Source organism: Gopherus evgoodei, chromosome 2 (genome assembly GCF_007399415.2).
Source record: "Gopherus evgoodei ecotype Sinaloan lineage chromosome 2, rGopEvg1_v1.p, whole genome shotgun sequence".
Lineage (NCBI taxonomy): Eukaryota > Metazoa > Chordata > Testudines > Testudinidae > Gopherus > Gopherus evgoodei.
The window spans coordinates 95,310,569-95,327,788 of NC_044323.1; the positions used below are offsets into that span (position 1 = coordinate 95,310,569).

Here is a 17,220-nt window from a genome sequence, read left to right on the forward strand (position 1 = left end):
GAAAGAAAGATGAGCTTGGTTTGGAAATGGAGGGAGATTGGCGGAGGAGAGGAACCATAGGTTCCTGGCATGCAATCAGCCAGAACGCTAATTTTTCTACAAGACCTAGAGAGGACCAGACTGAGAAGAAGGGAAGAATGAAGTTTAGGGAAGAATCTAGTTGAAAGGGAAAGAGAGAGAAACGTGGAAAAGAGGGGTAGTAAGACGAACTCAGAAGTTTGGACAAGCCACGCCCCTCAAGCAGCTGAAGAAGCTAAATCTCAATCCTGTTGCATCTCTAGCAAGATGCTGAAGCCCCCCCCTTAGCTCCCATTCACTTTGTGAGTAGTTGATGGTGCCCGGCAACGTATAGGATCAGACTCCAAATAAACTCCTGGCAAAGTTAACGCTGTTCCTGACTAGCCAGCAGATGTCACTATGGAACAACAATAGGAGGTTTAAAATTCTCCCTGGGAGCTGAGTGTCCCCTCCACTTCGGGGGGGCGAGAAAATTATTACAGGATTACAGCTCTTCCACTGGTTACCACACAAAGTCTCCATTAGATCAACCAGCCAGTCCTCTTCTTTGATTCTTGACAAAATGACAAGGAGCCTCTTTAGATCACCACACCATTAAAATGATTTACTGTCGTTAACTTACCTATTTCATGTTTCTTGAGGATTTTTGTGTCTGCATTCTCAATACATTCTTTTGACAGTAGTATGTCTTTGGGCAGCCAGGGCCCTTTCACTGCCTGGGTGCTTGCTTACCTCATTGGAATGAGTCCTGTTTTGGTGCTTGGCTCGATCAGAGGCATTAGAGAATGCTTTGTTGCAGCCCTCATGCTCACACACATATGGTTTCTCTCCAGTGTGAGATCTCAAGTGGGTTTTCAAGTTTTCTAGTCTGGAGTAGGCCTTTGTACAACCTTCAAACTGGAGACAACATGCACATTGGGATTATTCTACACACTTGGACTTGGAGAAAAATTAAACAAATAAAAAACCCCAGATTCTCAAAGACTAGAAGCTTTCCAAATCCTATGAGATGGAGGGTTTCTTTCCTTTCATTTAAATATGGCACAATTCCTCAATAAAGTATTTCCAGCACCATGTAAAACAGAAAAAACCCTGCATGGTAACAATATGTTCAAGTTTGTTTTACCACTAAAATCCATTACACAGTTACTAATATTTTTGGGTCAGCACTAGGATCCAGATACTCCTCAGTGAGGGAAAGTGATTTTAAACACACATGGAAATGCCTTTGCATTATTTAACAAGGTGCTATTTTAGGGATTCATCAGATGGTTTAGTGGATGAATGAGGCTTAATTCTGCCCTATCTTGTACCATACAAAGTGGAGAGATGATGTTACCATGTTGATGTGGTGCTGTTTGCACAAACTTTATGCACAGGTCTAAAACAGCTATCCAAAAGGCAAGGCAGTGGAGAATCAGTCCCACTGTGCTCTATAAGTGATCCTATCCACCCTGGGATAGCCTGGAACTCAGTGGTCTTTACTCACAGTGCATTTGTGTGGTTTTTCCCCTGTGTGTCTCCTCATGTGTACCACCAACATATACTGGGCTTTGAACGGCTTCTGCTCCCGGGAACAATCCAGCCATCGGCACACAAACTCCTTCTTCTCTCCATGTATATGATCATTGTTTATATGCTACATAGAGACAAAACAATATTACAGGTTAACTCCTGGATAATCTGGTGGTTCCTTCTGGCCTTAAGCTGTATGACTCTCTATTACTCCTGTTTAAGACAATTTTTTTAATTAAAATATTCATATTATGATAGCGCCCAGGAACCCCAGAACAAAAAAACACACAGAACAAAAAGACAGTCCCTGCTGCAAAGAGTTTACAATCTAGGTAGATTAAAGGCCCAATCCAAAGTCTATTAAAGTCAATCCGAGGCATTCCACTGACATCAGCAAGCCCAGGGCATACAAAAATATGAAGTTGATCATGGGTTTATTGAAATTTTACTCAGGACTCAATTTACCTTACTCATGTTGAGTAATATTTACTCACACCAATGGAGTCTCATTTACATGCTATTCTACATAAGTAAGGGCTGCAAAATCAGGTCCCTATTGACATCATGCTAATGTAAGTTTTCCATACATTTTTTTTTCAGGGGATATGTCCTTCAAATAAAAATGTCAATTTAACTGATTAATGGAATTTAAAACCACCCATTCTGACCTACTCCATATTTCCAGCATTTTCTTAACAGTGAGTGTATTTATTTCATGTATGCCTGGAAAATACTACACACTGCAATGATTTAAAAAAAAAAAAAAACCTAATCGAAGTGGAGTTCACGCCAACCCATACTTATTTTGCCTTTTTGTAATGCAGTTCATCCCTTGTTAAATAGCTTGGCTCAAAGGCTAAGTCTTAAATATGGCCCTCCAAAACACTTGTGCAGCTGTTATTATGGTCAGAGGGATACGTGTGAGGTGTCCAAAGGCAGAATTTGGTTCTATGACTTTTGCTTGTTCCAAAAGGTAACTTGCGCTGTTCCACTCAGTAAGGGAAAACATTTAAGTACATGCTTAAGTTTTCATTAAGTGCTCGGATGGCATGCTGAATCAAGATCTACAAAAAAATCGAATTTAGAAAAAGATTAATTGTTCAAATTCTTTGCTCAGCTTTAAGAAAAATCACATTAGAATGGGATTTTCAAAGAGGAATGAATTTCAATGGGATTTAGGTGCCTAACTCTACCGATTTTCTTTCAAAATCCCAGCCTTCATACACTTTGTCATTACAGTTCTTCAATTGTTTTTGCAGGCTTCCGAAACAGTCATCGTTTCCCAGCTTTACCACTAGGTGGCCTCCTGCCTCAGAAAATACAATTCTATTAAGGTAAGAATATAAACTGTTTCCAGAGTTTAAACTTGATCTTAGTATAGAGATGAAATCGGTATCTGCTCCATAAGTAGCTCACAGAAAAATCAGACATACAGAAAGTCAGTAGTTCAGACTGGAGCACAAAAAGATAATCCTAATTTTTTTAAAGTCCTGAAAACAATCAGAAAACCAAATAAAATCACTTATGTTCACAATTATACAGTATCCCCATGGCAAACAGATGTGGGTTTCCTATAAAAGATGACTGTTCTTTTTCTGTTTTCTAAGCTTTATTACCATTTCTTAAAAGTTATGATGGTGCACACAGCATCTGAACAGAACAGATGTGCTGGACAATGTACAACATTTAATCTTTAAACGTTTATCTTTCAAATGCTTATCTCTGTAGCCCATTCATATTACATGAGCCTGTACCAAAAAAGTACAGATGGTCAGTGTTTTGAAACCGAATCAGAACAGTACAGAGAGGTTTATGCGCACTCTTATTTCCCAAAAGAATAAAAAAGTGACTGTACAAAACTCATTGGCCAATACTCATAACTATTGGCCAAGTCTTCCGGTAAATAAAATGGTGCATCAGCTGGATAAATCTACATGAGATGCAAACTAACAAGTGGTGAATGTTACACAAGTTGAATTCCATCTGATTTAAATAGAGACCAGAAGTTAATTTTGTTCTCGTTTCAACTACAACAGCATCATTTTACCTACACAGTCAGGCAGTGTACAAAACTTGTTAGTTTTGCCTACACAGCAATTATAAAATCTGACTTTTTCCTCTTTGGCCATGCAACTAAGATTCTCACCTGGGCCCTTGTCAGCTCCCATCCTCATTAATGTAACCAAGTCTCATTGGCCTCCCTAAAATTCACCCCATATCACCAATCCATGCAAGATGCAGCCACTAAAGCCACCTTCCTAGTGATTTGACTGTCATTCCTTTCTTAAAATCCCTCCACTGTCTCCCTCCTTTTCCACAACATCAGGCATCTTGTGATTGCCGTCAGGGCATTGCATAACTCTGCTTCTCCCTAGTTATCTGCTTATCCCTCTCATCATATCACTTCTTTCCCATCCTCTCCACTCTTCCCACAGCCATCTTTACTTTTGTCCATGTTATCTCAATGCACTGAATGTCCTCTCTAAGCTGGTCTGCAAAGCCCCTTGTTCTCATTGAAATCACTCGTCTTCAGAGAAGGTCTCGAAGAAACTGGCTGACAAAGTCAAGTACTAATCTGCTTCATTTATTTTATTCTTGAATGAGCTTCTCAGCTCCCTTGGAGGAAGGGGTGGAAAGTTGCCAGGGAGAGGTGTAAAGACACTGGAATGGGAGCTGGGCATTGGTGGAGGAAGAAGAGGAGACAGATGAACTGGTTAAAGAGAATGTAATTTGCTAAGCCCACATAATAAAACACACACAGTTGCAGAGCACAACAAAACACTTAGCCAATAAGATTGATGGCTTTCATCAACTTGGGTCAAATTCTGATCCTGTTACTGTTACTCAGACTGAGTTGTACCTCACTCTGGGAGCAGCTCACTGATATAGAGAGAGACAGGCAGAATTACATAAATTGTCTATCCATTTTTATTGGGCTTTTAATTATTATTTAGTAATATATACATGTATGTGTGTGCCTCACACACTGAAAAACATGCTACAAATAGAGCTAATGATCTTGCAGACAACTGCTATGTAAAATGTTCATTAGTTTGTGAACTTCACTATTCAGGTTCTTTCACTCTAATAATTACTTTTGGATTTTGCATGGTGTTTTTGACTCCTTAGTCACCACTATGAGAACAAATGAATAGTTTTTAGCTTTACGCTCTGGCATAAGAGTATTATGCAAAGCAGAAGCTTTGGTACAGTACAATAAGGATTTATGGGGTTTCAATTTATAATCTGTTTGTAACCTTATTACATCCATGAAATGTCACATTCCAGGGACTAGATCAGAAGGATTTTTTTTCCTGGTGAAATTGAATTTTAATGCAGCGGTCCTAGTGTCTTATGGGTGTGAAAAGACTGTTCTTTTAGTTTTTGTCTGTTATAGGCCCGATCCTTTTAAGTCTTACTCATGTTATTAATCCTTACTAAGGCCAATAGGCCCATCCAAGCCAATAAGCCTACTCCCCAGAGTAAGGATTACTCACATAAGGCTCTGCTGGATCAGGCTCCATATTATTAAAAGCTTCTCATCTGAAAACTGAAGCTCTCTTAAGAATAGAAAATTTCACACAATGTCCCTCTCACACAAGCATGATAGAACCTCCCTCAAAAAGTAAGGTCCATTAATAGAATGCTGTTCACCTTCATGCCAATTGAATGTTAATCAACAGAGTTAAATTAGCTCTAGCCCAATTTCTTTGGTTTAAATGGTGCTGCTATGCTGAGCATATAACATTTCTGCACAAATACTGCGACACGGAGGAAGACACACAATGCAGGGTAACCATTTGCAACTCCACTAAAATCAAGGCTGAATCTGGCCTATACTTTCTACTGGGAATGCTCAAAGGGATGAGAGACTGGAAGCATGATTTGAAGTCGCCCTAGAAGCCAAAGTAGTCTATGATCACATCCGAATGGCAATAAATAAAATCATAAAAGATAGCCTAAAATGTGGAGCCAGTGCAGGTTTCATAAGCCGCACTTGCTGCTTTGCACCACAGCAGAAAATGCACTGCAACATTTGAGGTAGGAACTTTCAAAAGATCTTTTTGTTTAATTTCCCCCTTCTGTGTGTTTTCTATAGAAAGGGAGCACACAGGGATATCCTGACTGACTTCTTGGTACCTATTAGTCATTCATATATAAACAAAGGCCAAATGTGTTTCCCTTGGTAGCCAAAGAGTAGCAAGAGATACTATCCTTTGACATTGGAAGGATGATTCAGGAGCAACAGAGAAGGAATAGATAATAGATCTAAGTGAGGCTGCATTGGCTAATAAAGTATGGTTTGGAGGATAAAACAGAAAAGTATGAAGAAAATATCTAAGTTTATTTCATACACTGAATACCTTATGCAATATATTTAACAAGGAAACCAGAAATAAAAGGCATTACTTGCATGCAATGTGGCTAAGTTAATGGTGCCGTGCAAAACATAACATTAGCATCTCCAGTAAGTTTTTTTTTTTTTAAAATAACTATGTAACTTAAATTTTGCACTAACTAAGCTTTTGAAAGCTAACAGTCCCCACTAAATGTATGGATTTAAAAGCAGTACAGACAGTTAGGACACTTTATTGGGCAATCTTCTGACCCCAAGTGCACAGGCACACGAGGCTGGAAAATGCCCAGAACTGCTGAGGTTACTGTGCGTGAGACAGTATTGTGAGTCAGTGCAGTGGAACAACCTCTAAAGATGGCATACTCTGCAGCCGCATGAAGGGGCAGGTTGAGAGGTCACAAATTGCACAGAGCCAACATTCCAAGTCTTAGTGTAAGGGGCGTCTGTAGTGCAGATTTGAACCCAGCAATACAAACTGGAGTCACCAGAGCAAAATGGCTGTGTGGCTGGGTTGGAAAGGAATTAATTGCCCCCAACCTGTAGGTGCTCCATGTAAAGTCCCTTTACTTAGGTTTTTGCACAAGGGATGAAGATTTGGCCTTAAGCCCATGTGTAATTAAGTTGCTGCAATCATAAAGTATACAAGGGGCATCTGCGATATGAACCCCTGCACTGATATCTAGCTATCAAATCTGTTTATCTAAGGTACTAGCTGCCAGTACCAAAACAGCTGAGCAGCTGACAATCTTTAACATGCTTAGCCTCACAACTCCCCTGTGAGGTAAGGAAGTAGTAGTAGCCCCATGTCACACATGGGGAACTGAGGCACAGAGAGTGTAAGCGACTTCCTCAAATGGCTAAGTAGATTCAAAAAGGGCATTGCCCCTCTAGAGATGTGGCCATGGAGCACTTATGCACACACCTTCTTGTTTCCTCCTCAGAGGTTGAGTCCATGACTCATCACTGCTCCCCGCTGCCATATTAGGCAGTCAAGCAACAAGATGACATCAGAGCGGCTGCTCCTCCACAACATCTCATTATAGAATGGCAGGCCTCCTCCCTGACAACTGGTGAGAGATGGAACGAACCACACAGATGGAAGACAGCTCTGAAAAGGAGCCAGAATGTAGAGATGGGCATACCAGACCACAGATATCCCCCTGACAATGAAAATCACAGAGGAAGGCAAAAATTGTGTGTATGTGGGATCAGACCTTGCTACCACAAATGCACTCAGGGTAGAATTTTTATAAATGATCCAACCAGTAAAAACCAGCCCTTCCCTTTCCTCTCCAAACCTTGCAGCAGCTCTGCAGGGACACTGCATTCCTTAAAATTGAGGTCTCCATCTCCCACTGACTGTAGAAGTTCTGCATCACTTGCCTGGAAAGCAAGTATGGATCCTTTCTGTCCTTTTTCTATCACACTGGCAAGCCTCAGGAGCAGGAAGGCCCTGAACAGCCAAGGTAAGCAGCAACAAGAGACCAACATCCTCTTCACTGCTCTATAAAGATGAGTACTTGACCCATGTCCTTAAGGGGGCATAAGCACTTAAGCCATTTTTAGTCATTAAGATGGAAGAAGCACATAAGCTGCTTTAAGTCCTTATGGTGGCATAAGCTTTTAAGCCACTTTTAAGTTCTTAAAGCCAAATGCAGCCTATTGCCATACATTGAAAAATGTGATCTTAGATACATGCCTGCCAAGAAGTTCCAATTAGCAGTATTCCGAAGTGTAGCAATTTTTCTTTTCATTTTATAGTGAAAAACATTTCCCAGGTGCTCAGAATTCCGAAATTACTGGAGTGATTTGCTCTGTACATTTACTAATATTTTTAAATCAAATAATTACATAAAGTTTCATTCAAAAAAGTGGCTCTTGCAGAAACTTATTAGCATGTGAAAACCAGGAGGTATAATTTAAACCAGTCTATAGACTTGAACACCATATGGTATCTGCACAAGTGATGCCACAGTAATACATGCACTAAACAGCATAGGATGTTTATACAGTAAGTTCACATAGGGTAGGGTACACACAGGTATTCAGACATTTGAAATCAGTGGGACACAGGCATCTAAGTACTTTGATGAATCCCACCCATGGCTGTCAACCCTCTACATCAAGACAAAAAGAGTCAGCTCAACTGGAATTCTGGTTAATTTCAAGTCAGGTGCCATGTCAACTTTTTATTACTCTCTGTTGTTAATGTTATTCTTCCCGATTCCTAGCGTAGTTCCTTGAGGATTGGTTAAGTTGGAGAGAACAGCCAGTGAAGAGCGGAAGGAGGAGAAAGATCAAAATTAGAAACCCAAGTGGAATAAGAAGTAATGATAAGTTATAACCAAGCAAGAAGGCCAACAGAATTAAATGGAAGGGGCTCAGATGCACATGGAGAGTGGGAGGGACAGAAAGCAGGTGTGCACTTCAAACAGTTGAATGGTAAGGAGATGAGGAGAGAAGGTAGCATTAGGAAATGCTGGATGATAGGAAGAGCAATGGAAAGCAGGAATTGAAGAGCGAGGGCTGGGAATGAGATAATGCAACAATTAGAAGTTAAAGTAGTAGGGGGGAAGACTCAGAGAACTCACAGGGAACAGAAGAGAAAGTAGCAGTGGAAAGAAACACACTGGAGTTCATGAAGGGTCTGTGGGTGCTGCAAAGTTCACTAAACAGAGAGACAAAGAAGGAGGGAGAAGGAAAGTGGACACAGTCATGTGAGAAGCATATACATTGGCACTGTTAGTGCCCCAGTCCCAGTTTAATCACAGGGGCACTTTAATCTAGCACTAAGAGATAAAAAGATGATTTTAGTCATACCACTAAGCTTTTACATAAGTGTTAAGTAAAGCTGATTTACCTCAGTGAAGTTCCCCTTTCCCCTTCTGCAGTATGCTGGGGACTGGTTGGCTGCCATTCTGTCCCCAGTGTCCTACAAGCATAGGCTGCATTTGAGAGGTGCATATGCTTGTAAAATGCATTGGGCTAGGCACTATGAGCTAGATTGTGCCCACCCTGGCAAAAGTGGGCAAGGGAGGAAACAGAGTGCAAGAAGCCTTCTTCTTCCCTCCTGTTTGACCACATTGTCCTCTGCACAGGTGCCAAGCATGGTTCTAATTCTTTCTCCCAATCATCCTCCAGTGACAAATACTATGCAAATCTATTCTCCCTCCAAAAGGACTAGGAGCGATAAGGGACACAGCTTCCCCCGACCCCATCAGACAATAGTGCTGACCTCAGGTGCATGTGGGAAAGCACGCAGCAATCTGTCAAGGTCTGGGGGGGTCTCAGTGGCTGCTTTATGCTTCAGGAGGCATAGTGACTGAAAGGCAGAATTCCTCCACAAGCTTCTTCTTGGGCAGCTTCCCTCTTCAATGCCCTCCACCATCGCACAAGACAACCACAGCCTTTTATTATCCTTTACCACCTGTAGTACAATGGAGACCATTGGCCACAATCCCGATCAGGGCCCCACAAGAAACAAGGAACATGGGGTTGGATAGGGGAGGAGGAAGCTGTCAAATACAAGCCATTTTAACATACATTTACATTTTGGGATGGTCATTCTAAGTAAACAAACTAAGAGTCCTAACACCCATTCTCCCGAGCCATCGTGAACTGGAGGATTTGTAATTGTTGCCACAGCAGAAATGGGTCTTGAGTAGTGTTGTTAGTGACATGCAAACTCTTGTTATTAAACAGGAACATGTTATATAATAATATAAAAGACACATCCCAGCAGGGCTGTTTTCTTCTTGCCTGTGTTTCTGTTGTCAACATAGAGCTCATTATTTTTCTTCACTTTCCTGTAATAACAAAAAGCATTCTCAATTTTGTAAGTTAAAAATGTTTCCTATTTGCTAATCTGTGTGTGTGGGAGGGTAATTCTGCTCCAAAATTTAAATCTTTTTCTTCTGTTCTCTATCAGTCAATTCTGCAGTTGTCTTTGTTGCCCATCAATAGGTTAAACATATCCAGCTTGTATGTTTAAATGCTAAAGACAGAGAAGTCCCCAAGGATATGTCAATCGTTGGCCCATGTACAAAGAAAATACTGTATTTTGCTCTGAAGAGCTCTCTGTGGCAATTTAAGCACGGTGAGACAGACACAATATCCTGGAGAGAGCAAAACCTGCCTTATTACATTCCTGACCCAAGAGAAAGGATCTGCCCTTAGGATATAAAGGGAATCAGTGGGGGCGGGGAAGAGGGGGAGAAAAGTTACTTAATTGTAAAACTAAAGACAGTAGTTCATAATATAGCATTTCCTTTCTTTTAATCTCTGATATCGTAGTTATACAGTATGTATAGGACACAACATGAATGAGGCAAACATATTTTGCTGTTTAGGCTGAAGAGGGATTCCTTGAGACTGCGCTTTAGGTTTCCGTGTTTTTATGTAAGCTTTGGGATTTTAGGGAGGGAGTAACATGACATTATAAGGATTCTTTCCCAATAAGATCACATCTTGTTCTTGTTTCATTTGACATACCTTCATTCACATAGATAATATGCCAAGTCCGCTAACAGCAAAATGTTGCTCAGTAAAGGTGGCATTTTACAATTCTTCCTTGATTTCCTGTGCAAGTTCAGGTAGACATAAAGCGATGGGCAAAAACTCTGTTTTTACTTCTTAATATCAAAGGTTTATTGAACAAGCATCTGCCGTAATCTCTGCAACAACTGGTGTGTATGTTAATCGTTTTATGGCTATATAAAAGCTATTTTAACGGGTTCTCAGTTCTGTTTCTACTCTGATGTTCCCTCACATGACATAATCTAAAACTAAAGTGCCATCTCTCAGGGAAGAGTGTTACATTCTTACATTATTAACTGGGAGGTTAATAGAGGAAGCTGACATTTTAAGGAGTTCAGAATATCTTTTCTTTTTATTTCTGGAAAGAATCTTACAATATACTCAGGAACTGCTGTGAGAGCTAAGCCTTGCCAATCCCTTTTGTACTGAAGTTTATATTGTATGTGCATGAGTCCAAGAAGAGTGTCAGAGCTTCCATATTTTGTGAAACTAAACAGAATGATCTGCCCTCACCCCATCCCCAATAGCCCTAATTAGGGGATCTTCTGGATATGATGCTAAAGTCCATCTATTTGAATGGGTACTGTCAGAGAGCAGAAAGTGGGCTTTCTGTCTAGTGGGAACGCGTGAAGAGGGTATTGAAGCTCCACTGGCTACCACATGACTGAGGGTATGTTGGGAAAAAGTCCTGCTGCTTTGGGGTAAAATTTTCCCATTTTCAGACACGACTTAGGCACTTAGAAGGCTAAATTCCTTTGATTTGGAATGAGATGTAGGCTCCCAAGGGCCTAAATCTCTCTTGAAAATGGGGTTTAGTCTCCTAAGTCATTTAGGCACTATTGAAAATTTTACCTTTGGTCAATTTTAACAATCTTCTGTTCTTCAGTGTATTAGATACGTGTCAGGGTGCTGCGAGCTTTGGATGTGGAGTGCGTATAATAAATAACAGGTAATTCATCAATTCAGAATGCCTTGAGCATAACCTAAGAATCACGAGACAAACTAGTGGAAAGAAAGGGGACCATGTGGAGGTGATCGCTAAACCCTCTGCCAGTGAAGGATGACTCCAGGCTGGCCCAAACAGGCTAGCACCAGGAAGAGTGATAGGGACAGGGACTATTTGCTCTGGTCTTAGGTTGATCCAGTGCCCCAGCACCTAGTGCAAGTTATGTGGATTGGCAGAGACCACTATTCCTGGCTATAACCACTGAAGGAGTCTTGTATCCTAACCCTGGTTGGTGAGCTGGATTTGGGGCAGTCCTCTCAAGTGTGTATGCACACACACACACACACACACGGTCTAATCACTCCATGAGGGCACCTTGTGTGATGCTGCGCCTGGAGGGTGAAGCAAGGATTCTACACGGATCTACCAGCCTACACACCTCACAGAGTGGAGCACAGGAGAGCCAGAGCAGTCTTAGTTCTACTATAGGGGAATAGTTCTGTAATATAAGTGCACATAGGGAAGGATTTGCTCACATAAGTAGGTTCTACTCCACACACAGAACTCAGTTCTGGCCTCAGTCACACAGGCACAACTCTCATGGAAGCCAACAGGAACTGCAGTCATGGAACCAAGGGCAGAATTAGGACCATAGCTTGGTGGGGGAGAAACTGCACGACTGCATTCTCCAATGTCTGTATAATTAAACCACATATTGACCAACCAGAATGAGTGAGCACATCTCAGAATGCTGCCCAGCAAATACATAATTTAGTTGATGTTATGAGTGACTGAATATGGAAAGATACAGTATAACTTTAGGCTCAAATCCAAAATTCACATCTTTAATGATCTTTGTATATTGAGAATAAAATGGTTGTAGCATGCCACTGTTGTAGTATTTCCAGGAAACCCATGTTTTTACCTACTAAAAAAAATCCACATACTCCGTATCAGATATGAACAATATGTCACTTCTTTCTTTGCGATAAGGAACCCACTATAAAGCTGCATACAACCGTTAACAAAAACATACATGAAAAATAGACATGTGAACTGCTCCACACACTTAACACAGCTGCACATTTTAGTGTAACATTTTTTAAAACTATATATGTCATTTCTAGCTTTTTTCGAGAACTCTGCTTAGTACAGGGGACAGTAAAGTAATAAGATGCAGTATGTCAATAGAGTATTTCCTTTTATTTGAAAATACTATGAAAGATGAAAATACCATCCTGGTTTTGCAAAAACATACCATCACCTACTAGCTAGGACAGCTTAATACTTTGGATGTTTTCCTCACACTACTGCAAGAGAGATGACAAAAATCTATAGGTCTCATTCCTGCAGCCATAGCTCATGTGATTTCAATGGAAATCAGATCTACTGTATATATTAAAAGTGAATTAATGACTTTTTTCATATTGTTCCCCTTTAATAAATTCTAGCTATCGTTTCTACTGAAGCCATTTAGACCCTGATCCTGCAAGCTGCTCCTTTCTGGACGACGCTTATGCCAGCAGACAGCTCATTAAAGACTATACGATTCTGAACAGAGCTCATGGCTGAGCTGAGGCTTAGGCAGCTATTATTGTATCTGTTACTGTACTTTGGTTTCAAACCAAAATAAAAGTAATAATATTTTTCTTAAAACTTCCGTGTTTTCACATTTCACAATGCAGATCAAGCCAACACAGCGAGAAATAAACTCGGAATAGTAAAGAAGCAGAAGGGAAAAAAGTTTCAGGCATGAAAACTAATAAATTGTGTTACATAAATTGTGCAGCTTTAATGAGAAAAATCTGTTGAAATTACATTGCAGTTTAAGGCAAGGTTTTGAAAAAGAGACCTCAAGCAGGTTCAGACCAACAGGCTCTTTGAGTTAAAATGTAACCATATATTCCAGCAGCTTTATATCATTTTATATTAGCAGAGACAAACTTCTTAATCCCATGAGCCAATTTATAAATCTAAGAAATGCTATGGTATGATGAAACAAGGCAAAGCTACAGAGTAGTATTTTTAATAAGACTTTTAAGAGTTCTGAGCACCCACACTAGTACAATGGGTCATCTATCTACACGCAAACGTTAGCAAAGTATATGCTGCCCTAAGAAAATTTTGCTCTACTATTTTATTGAAAATCTTATGCACATAATGGGGGAAAGATAGACAGCAAGGGACAATTAAAGCGATCTGCTATTTAGAGTATGTTAAATATATGTATGTAAACACTGAGCATATATATGGTACTTGCTGAATGATATGTAATTCTTTAAGTCCAGCAGTTCAGACTTGGACTAGATTCTGCAAAGCCATGAATCTTTCCCATTGCTTTTAATAGTTTGTAACTAATCACTGTACCCCTACCATTGATCCTTATCCCCTACCACTGTATCCCTACCACTGATCCTTTTAGAATAAGACAAAGGATGAGTTTCTCAACAGGATTTTCCTGTATAAATTAATAAACGAAGATTATTTTTTTAAAGCGAGTTCTGTCATTCAATATGATCAAATCCAAATCATCTACAGAGTGAAAATGTTGGTGCTTCATCTTCAATTTTAGACCTCTAAATAGCAGGGATTCTAAATTTATCTGGACTTTCTTTACAAACTGCAGGTTAAATTAAGACACTAATCCACTTTTTGCTAATAAAAAAAATGGACCAGATCTGTCCCAGAACTATGAAGGAAATGGCCAAGTATTAGGGAAATCTTTAGCAAATAATGTATATATTTAAAACTTGTTTCATGATACAGGAGATGATGAACTGGAGAGAACCTACTGTAACACCTATAGGTAATAAAAGAAACACTGTGTTATCTTCAGTAGCATCATCCATGCTTGGGCTTTTTTGGCTATCTATTTAGAATTAATCTTTCAAGCTTTTGTAAGATTTCTCTTTTGAGCTTGTCATATAACATGGGTCAGGGCTTATAATGTCGGTATCCACTGACTCTTGTGCCTATAGTTACATCCCCCACCCAGCATCAAACACTCCTCCCAACAAACATCGCCACCAGCTCTACAATCAGCCCTCAGCACCCTCTGACCATCCCTGCTGCACCCCCAAACCACAGTCCAACCTCCCATTTTTTCTTTCCATGATAACACCCAAAACCATCTGTGGGCATGTCACCTGTCTTGTTCACTATGCATGTAAAGCCACCAAGGGAAACTGTGAAGCATTATATTAATATGTTTATGAGACTTAGATAGAATGGGTGGAATCCTGGCATCATTGAACTTAATCGGAGTTCTGCCATCGACTTCAATAGGGCCAGAATTTCACCTGATAAGTCTCCTTTCCAGGGAATTTGGACAGAGGTGTTTCCCTGACTTCCCAAGAAACAGGGACTGAGTTGAAGGCTAACTGGCTCAGGATCAATGGGTGTGATATTTGTTAGGCGTGGGAAGCATTTTGAGGAATTGATGGGGATTGCATCCACTGTGAGAGCATCTGTCTTCAGTTTGTCAAAGTGGTGTTCAGTCTTGGGGTCTTGCTGGTCTCACCTTTCCTCCCGGACTCCCAGACATAAGCAGTGACCACTAATACTTCCTTTCATCTGTTGCTGGTGATAAGACTACATTCCTTCTTCTCAGATACAGACTACAACACAGTAATCCTTGCCTTGCCAGCTCAAAGCCCGATTACTGCAACACACTCTGCCTAAGGCTACTCATAAGTGTCAGGTAGAACAGACCACAACTGCCTGTTGTATATAGGAGAGAACTGAAGAGCATATATTTCTGTTAATTCACTTCCAGGTGAAGTTACTATTATATAAAACCCTAGCTAATGTAGGCGTGGGTTATCTCAATGATCATCCCTCTCCCTATGCTCTGTTGTGGCCACTGGAATTTGACAGGAATGTGCTAGCCTAGGAAGAAATCTGCAGGAGCCAATGGAAGGGCATTTTTGGTGACCAGCCTGTGGCTTTGTAATGCTTCCTCATCCAAAAGCCATCAGAGCCTGAGCCTGGTGCCTTTAGAATGTGATTTGTTCAGGCTTTTTACTAACTCTTAAGGGTTGGACTCCTCTTGGCAATTAATTTCCTGGCTGGTAATCTCCTGGCTCTGATCCATTCAGAGAAAGTGGTTCTATTGTATAGAAGTATAGGTAAGTGTGCAAGGCATATGCTCCCTGTTTGAAAAAAAATGTAGTATTCTCTTAATTTGAACCAGAGTGGTCATACTTAAAAACCTGCTAATAGTCATAGGGCTGGTCTACACTACGGGGGGAAATCAATCTAAGATACACAACTTCAGCTACGCGAATAACGTAGCTGAAGTCGAAGTATCTTAGATCGAATTACCTACTGTCCTCACGGCGCGGGATCGATGTCCATGGCTCCCCATGTCGACTCCGCTACTGCCGTTCGGGTTGGTGGAGTTCCGGGATCGATAGGAGCTCGTTCAGGGATCGATATATTGTGTCTAGATGAGACGCGATATATCGATCCTCGAGAAATCGATTGCTACCCGCCGATACGGCGGGTAGTGAAGATGTAGCCATAGATAACTAAATAAACTCAATATTTGCAGTACTCCTTAAACTGAGCATAGGCTGTTATCTAGTTATGGCAAAATAGAAATGTTTTAAAGTGCAAAAATCATAGGTAAACGGTGCACTGATACTAGCTATATAAATGCAGTAAGAGAACTAGTAGTAATAATGTTAAGGATGATGATTTTAACATTAATTTCCTGCATTTAATTTTTCTGATTTTAAGAAACAATAAAATGAGAGAAAAAGCAAAGCCTTAACTGAAGCAACCCTAACTCAGGAATCCTAAACTCAGGAAGCCTCTCAAGAAAGGCAACATAGAAGACTATGTCTTAACTCACCCATTGTCCCCTATGCTCCAAGATGCAAAGGTGGATGCAGATTTTATTTGACTTCACTGCTGTCTGCATTGCCCTATTCCTGTCCAACCCTGATATGGGGTCTTGTTCCCTTCTGGGCTTGGGTGAACTTCAGCCACGTATGGTAATTAATGTAAGTGACAACTGCATAATAGAATCACATGGAATAATGAGCATTTAGAGGCCTGATATTTGTGGGGCCTGATCCTGTTCTCATTGAAAGGTATGTCAAAACACTCACTAAATTCAGTGGAAGTTGGATGAGGCCCATGGTTGGAGAAAAGCACTGTTGCGGGTAAGCTGCTAACGAAAAGGAATGGACGGAACTAGTTGAGCTGTTTAACCTTCTTCTTCCACCTGAAAATTTAGTATGTTCCCACCTGCTGTCCTGCTGCTGCTGTTCATTCTTTTAGTGCTTTCTTTAAACACGTAGGAGAGGATAAGTCTAATGAGCGGGAGTGTCAGCACAATATAAATTACTGCAAGTGAAAACTTGATGCATGGCTCGGGATGTGAAAGAAGAATGTCCACCACTGTTTGTGATTATGGATCACATCACAATCTAATAGCAATTTTTACTTAATCAATAATTTCCATGCTGAACAGACAGCCCTGTTACAAAGAATCGACAAGCAGGTACTGATAGCGACAAGCCTTGTTATTAATCTTTACCCTGCCAGCTTATCAACCAAGCTACTGTAAAAAGCACCACCAAGATGGATTTAAAAGCAGGTTTTCTTTCTTTCTCTTGTTTTTTGTTCCTCATCCTTCCTCCCACCCTTTGCAGATACAAAATGTTACACTTTATATACTAAGTTTATTTGAGGAACCCAGGGCTTGAATTACACCAAAAGGCAATTCATATTAAGCAATTTCACAAATCAGTGGGACCTAGACCAGCGCTCAGTGTTAGCCATTATAGGCTAATAAATCATACTTTCTCTTTGAGATGTCAATCGCCAAAGTGCTTTGTAA

General features: G+C 40.5%; 1 protein-coding gene across 3 annotated transcripts in view; it reads right to left on the reverse strand.

Annotated features, from left to right (window-relative positions):
• GLI3 (GLI family zinc finger 3) overlaps positions 1 to 17,220 on the reverse strand; it is a 257,580-nt gene that overhangs the window by 16,626 nt on the left and 223,734 nt on the right. For all 3 annotated transcript variants that reach the window (XM_030551398.1, XM_030551397.1, XM_030551399.1), the window contains 2 exons: positions 1,508 to 1,657; positions 751 to 915 (listed from right to left, as the gene is read on the reverse strand). In XM_030551398.1, the coding sequence (XP_030407258.1) occupies positions 751 to 915; positions 1,508 to 1,657 (315 nt within the window). The remainder of the gene's footprint in view (positions 1 to 750; positions 916 to 1,507; positions 1,658 to 17,220) is intronic.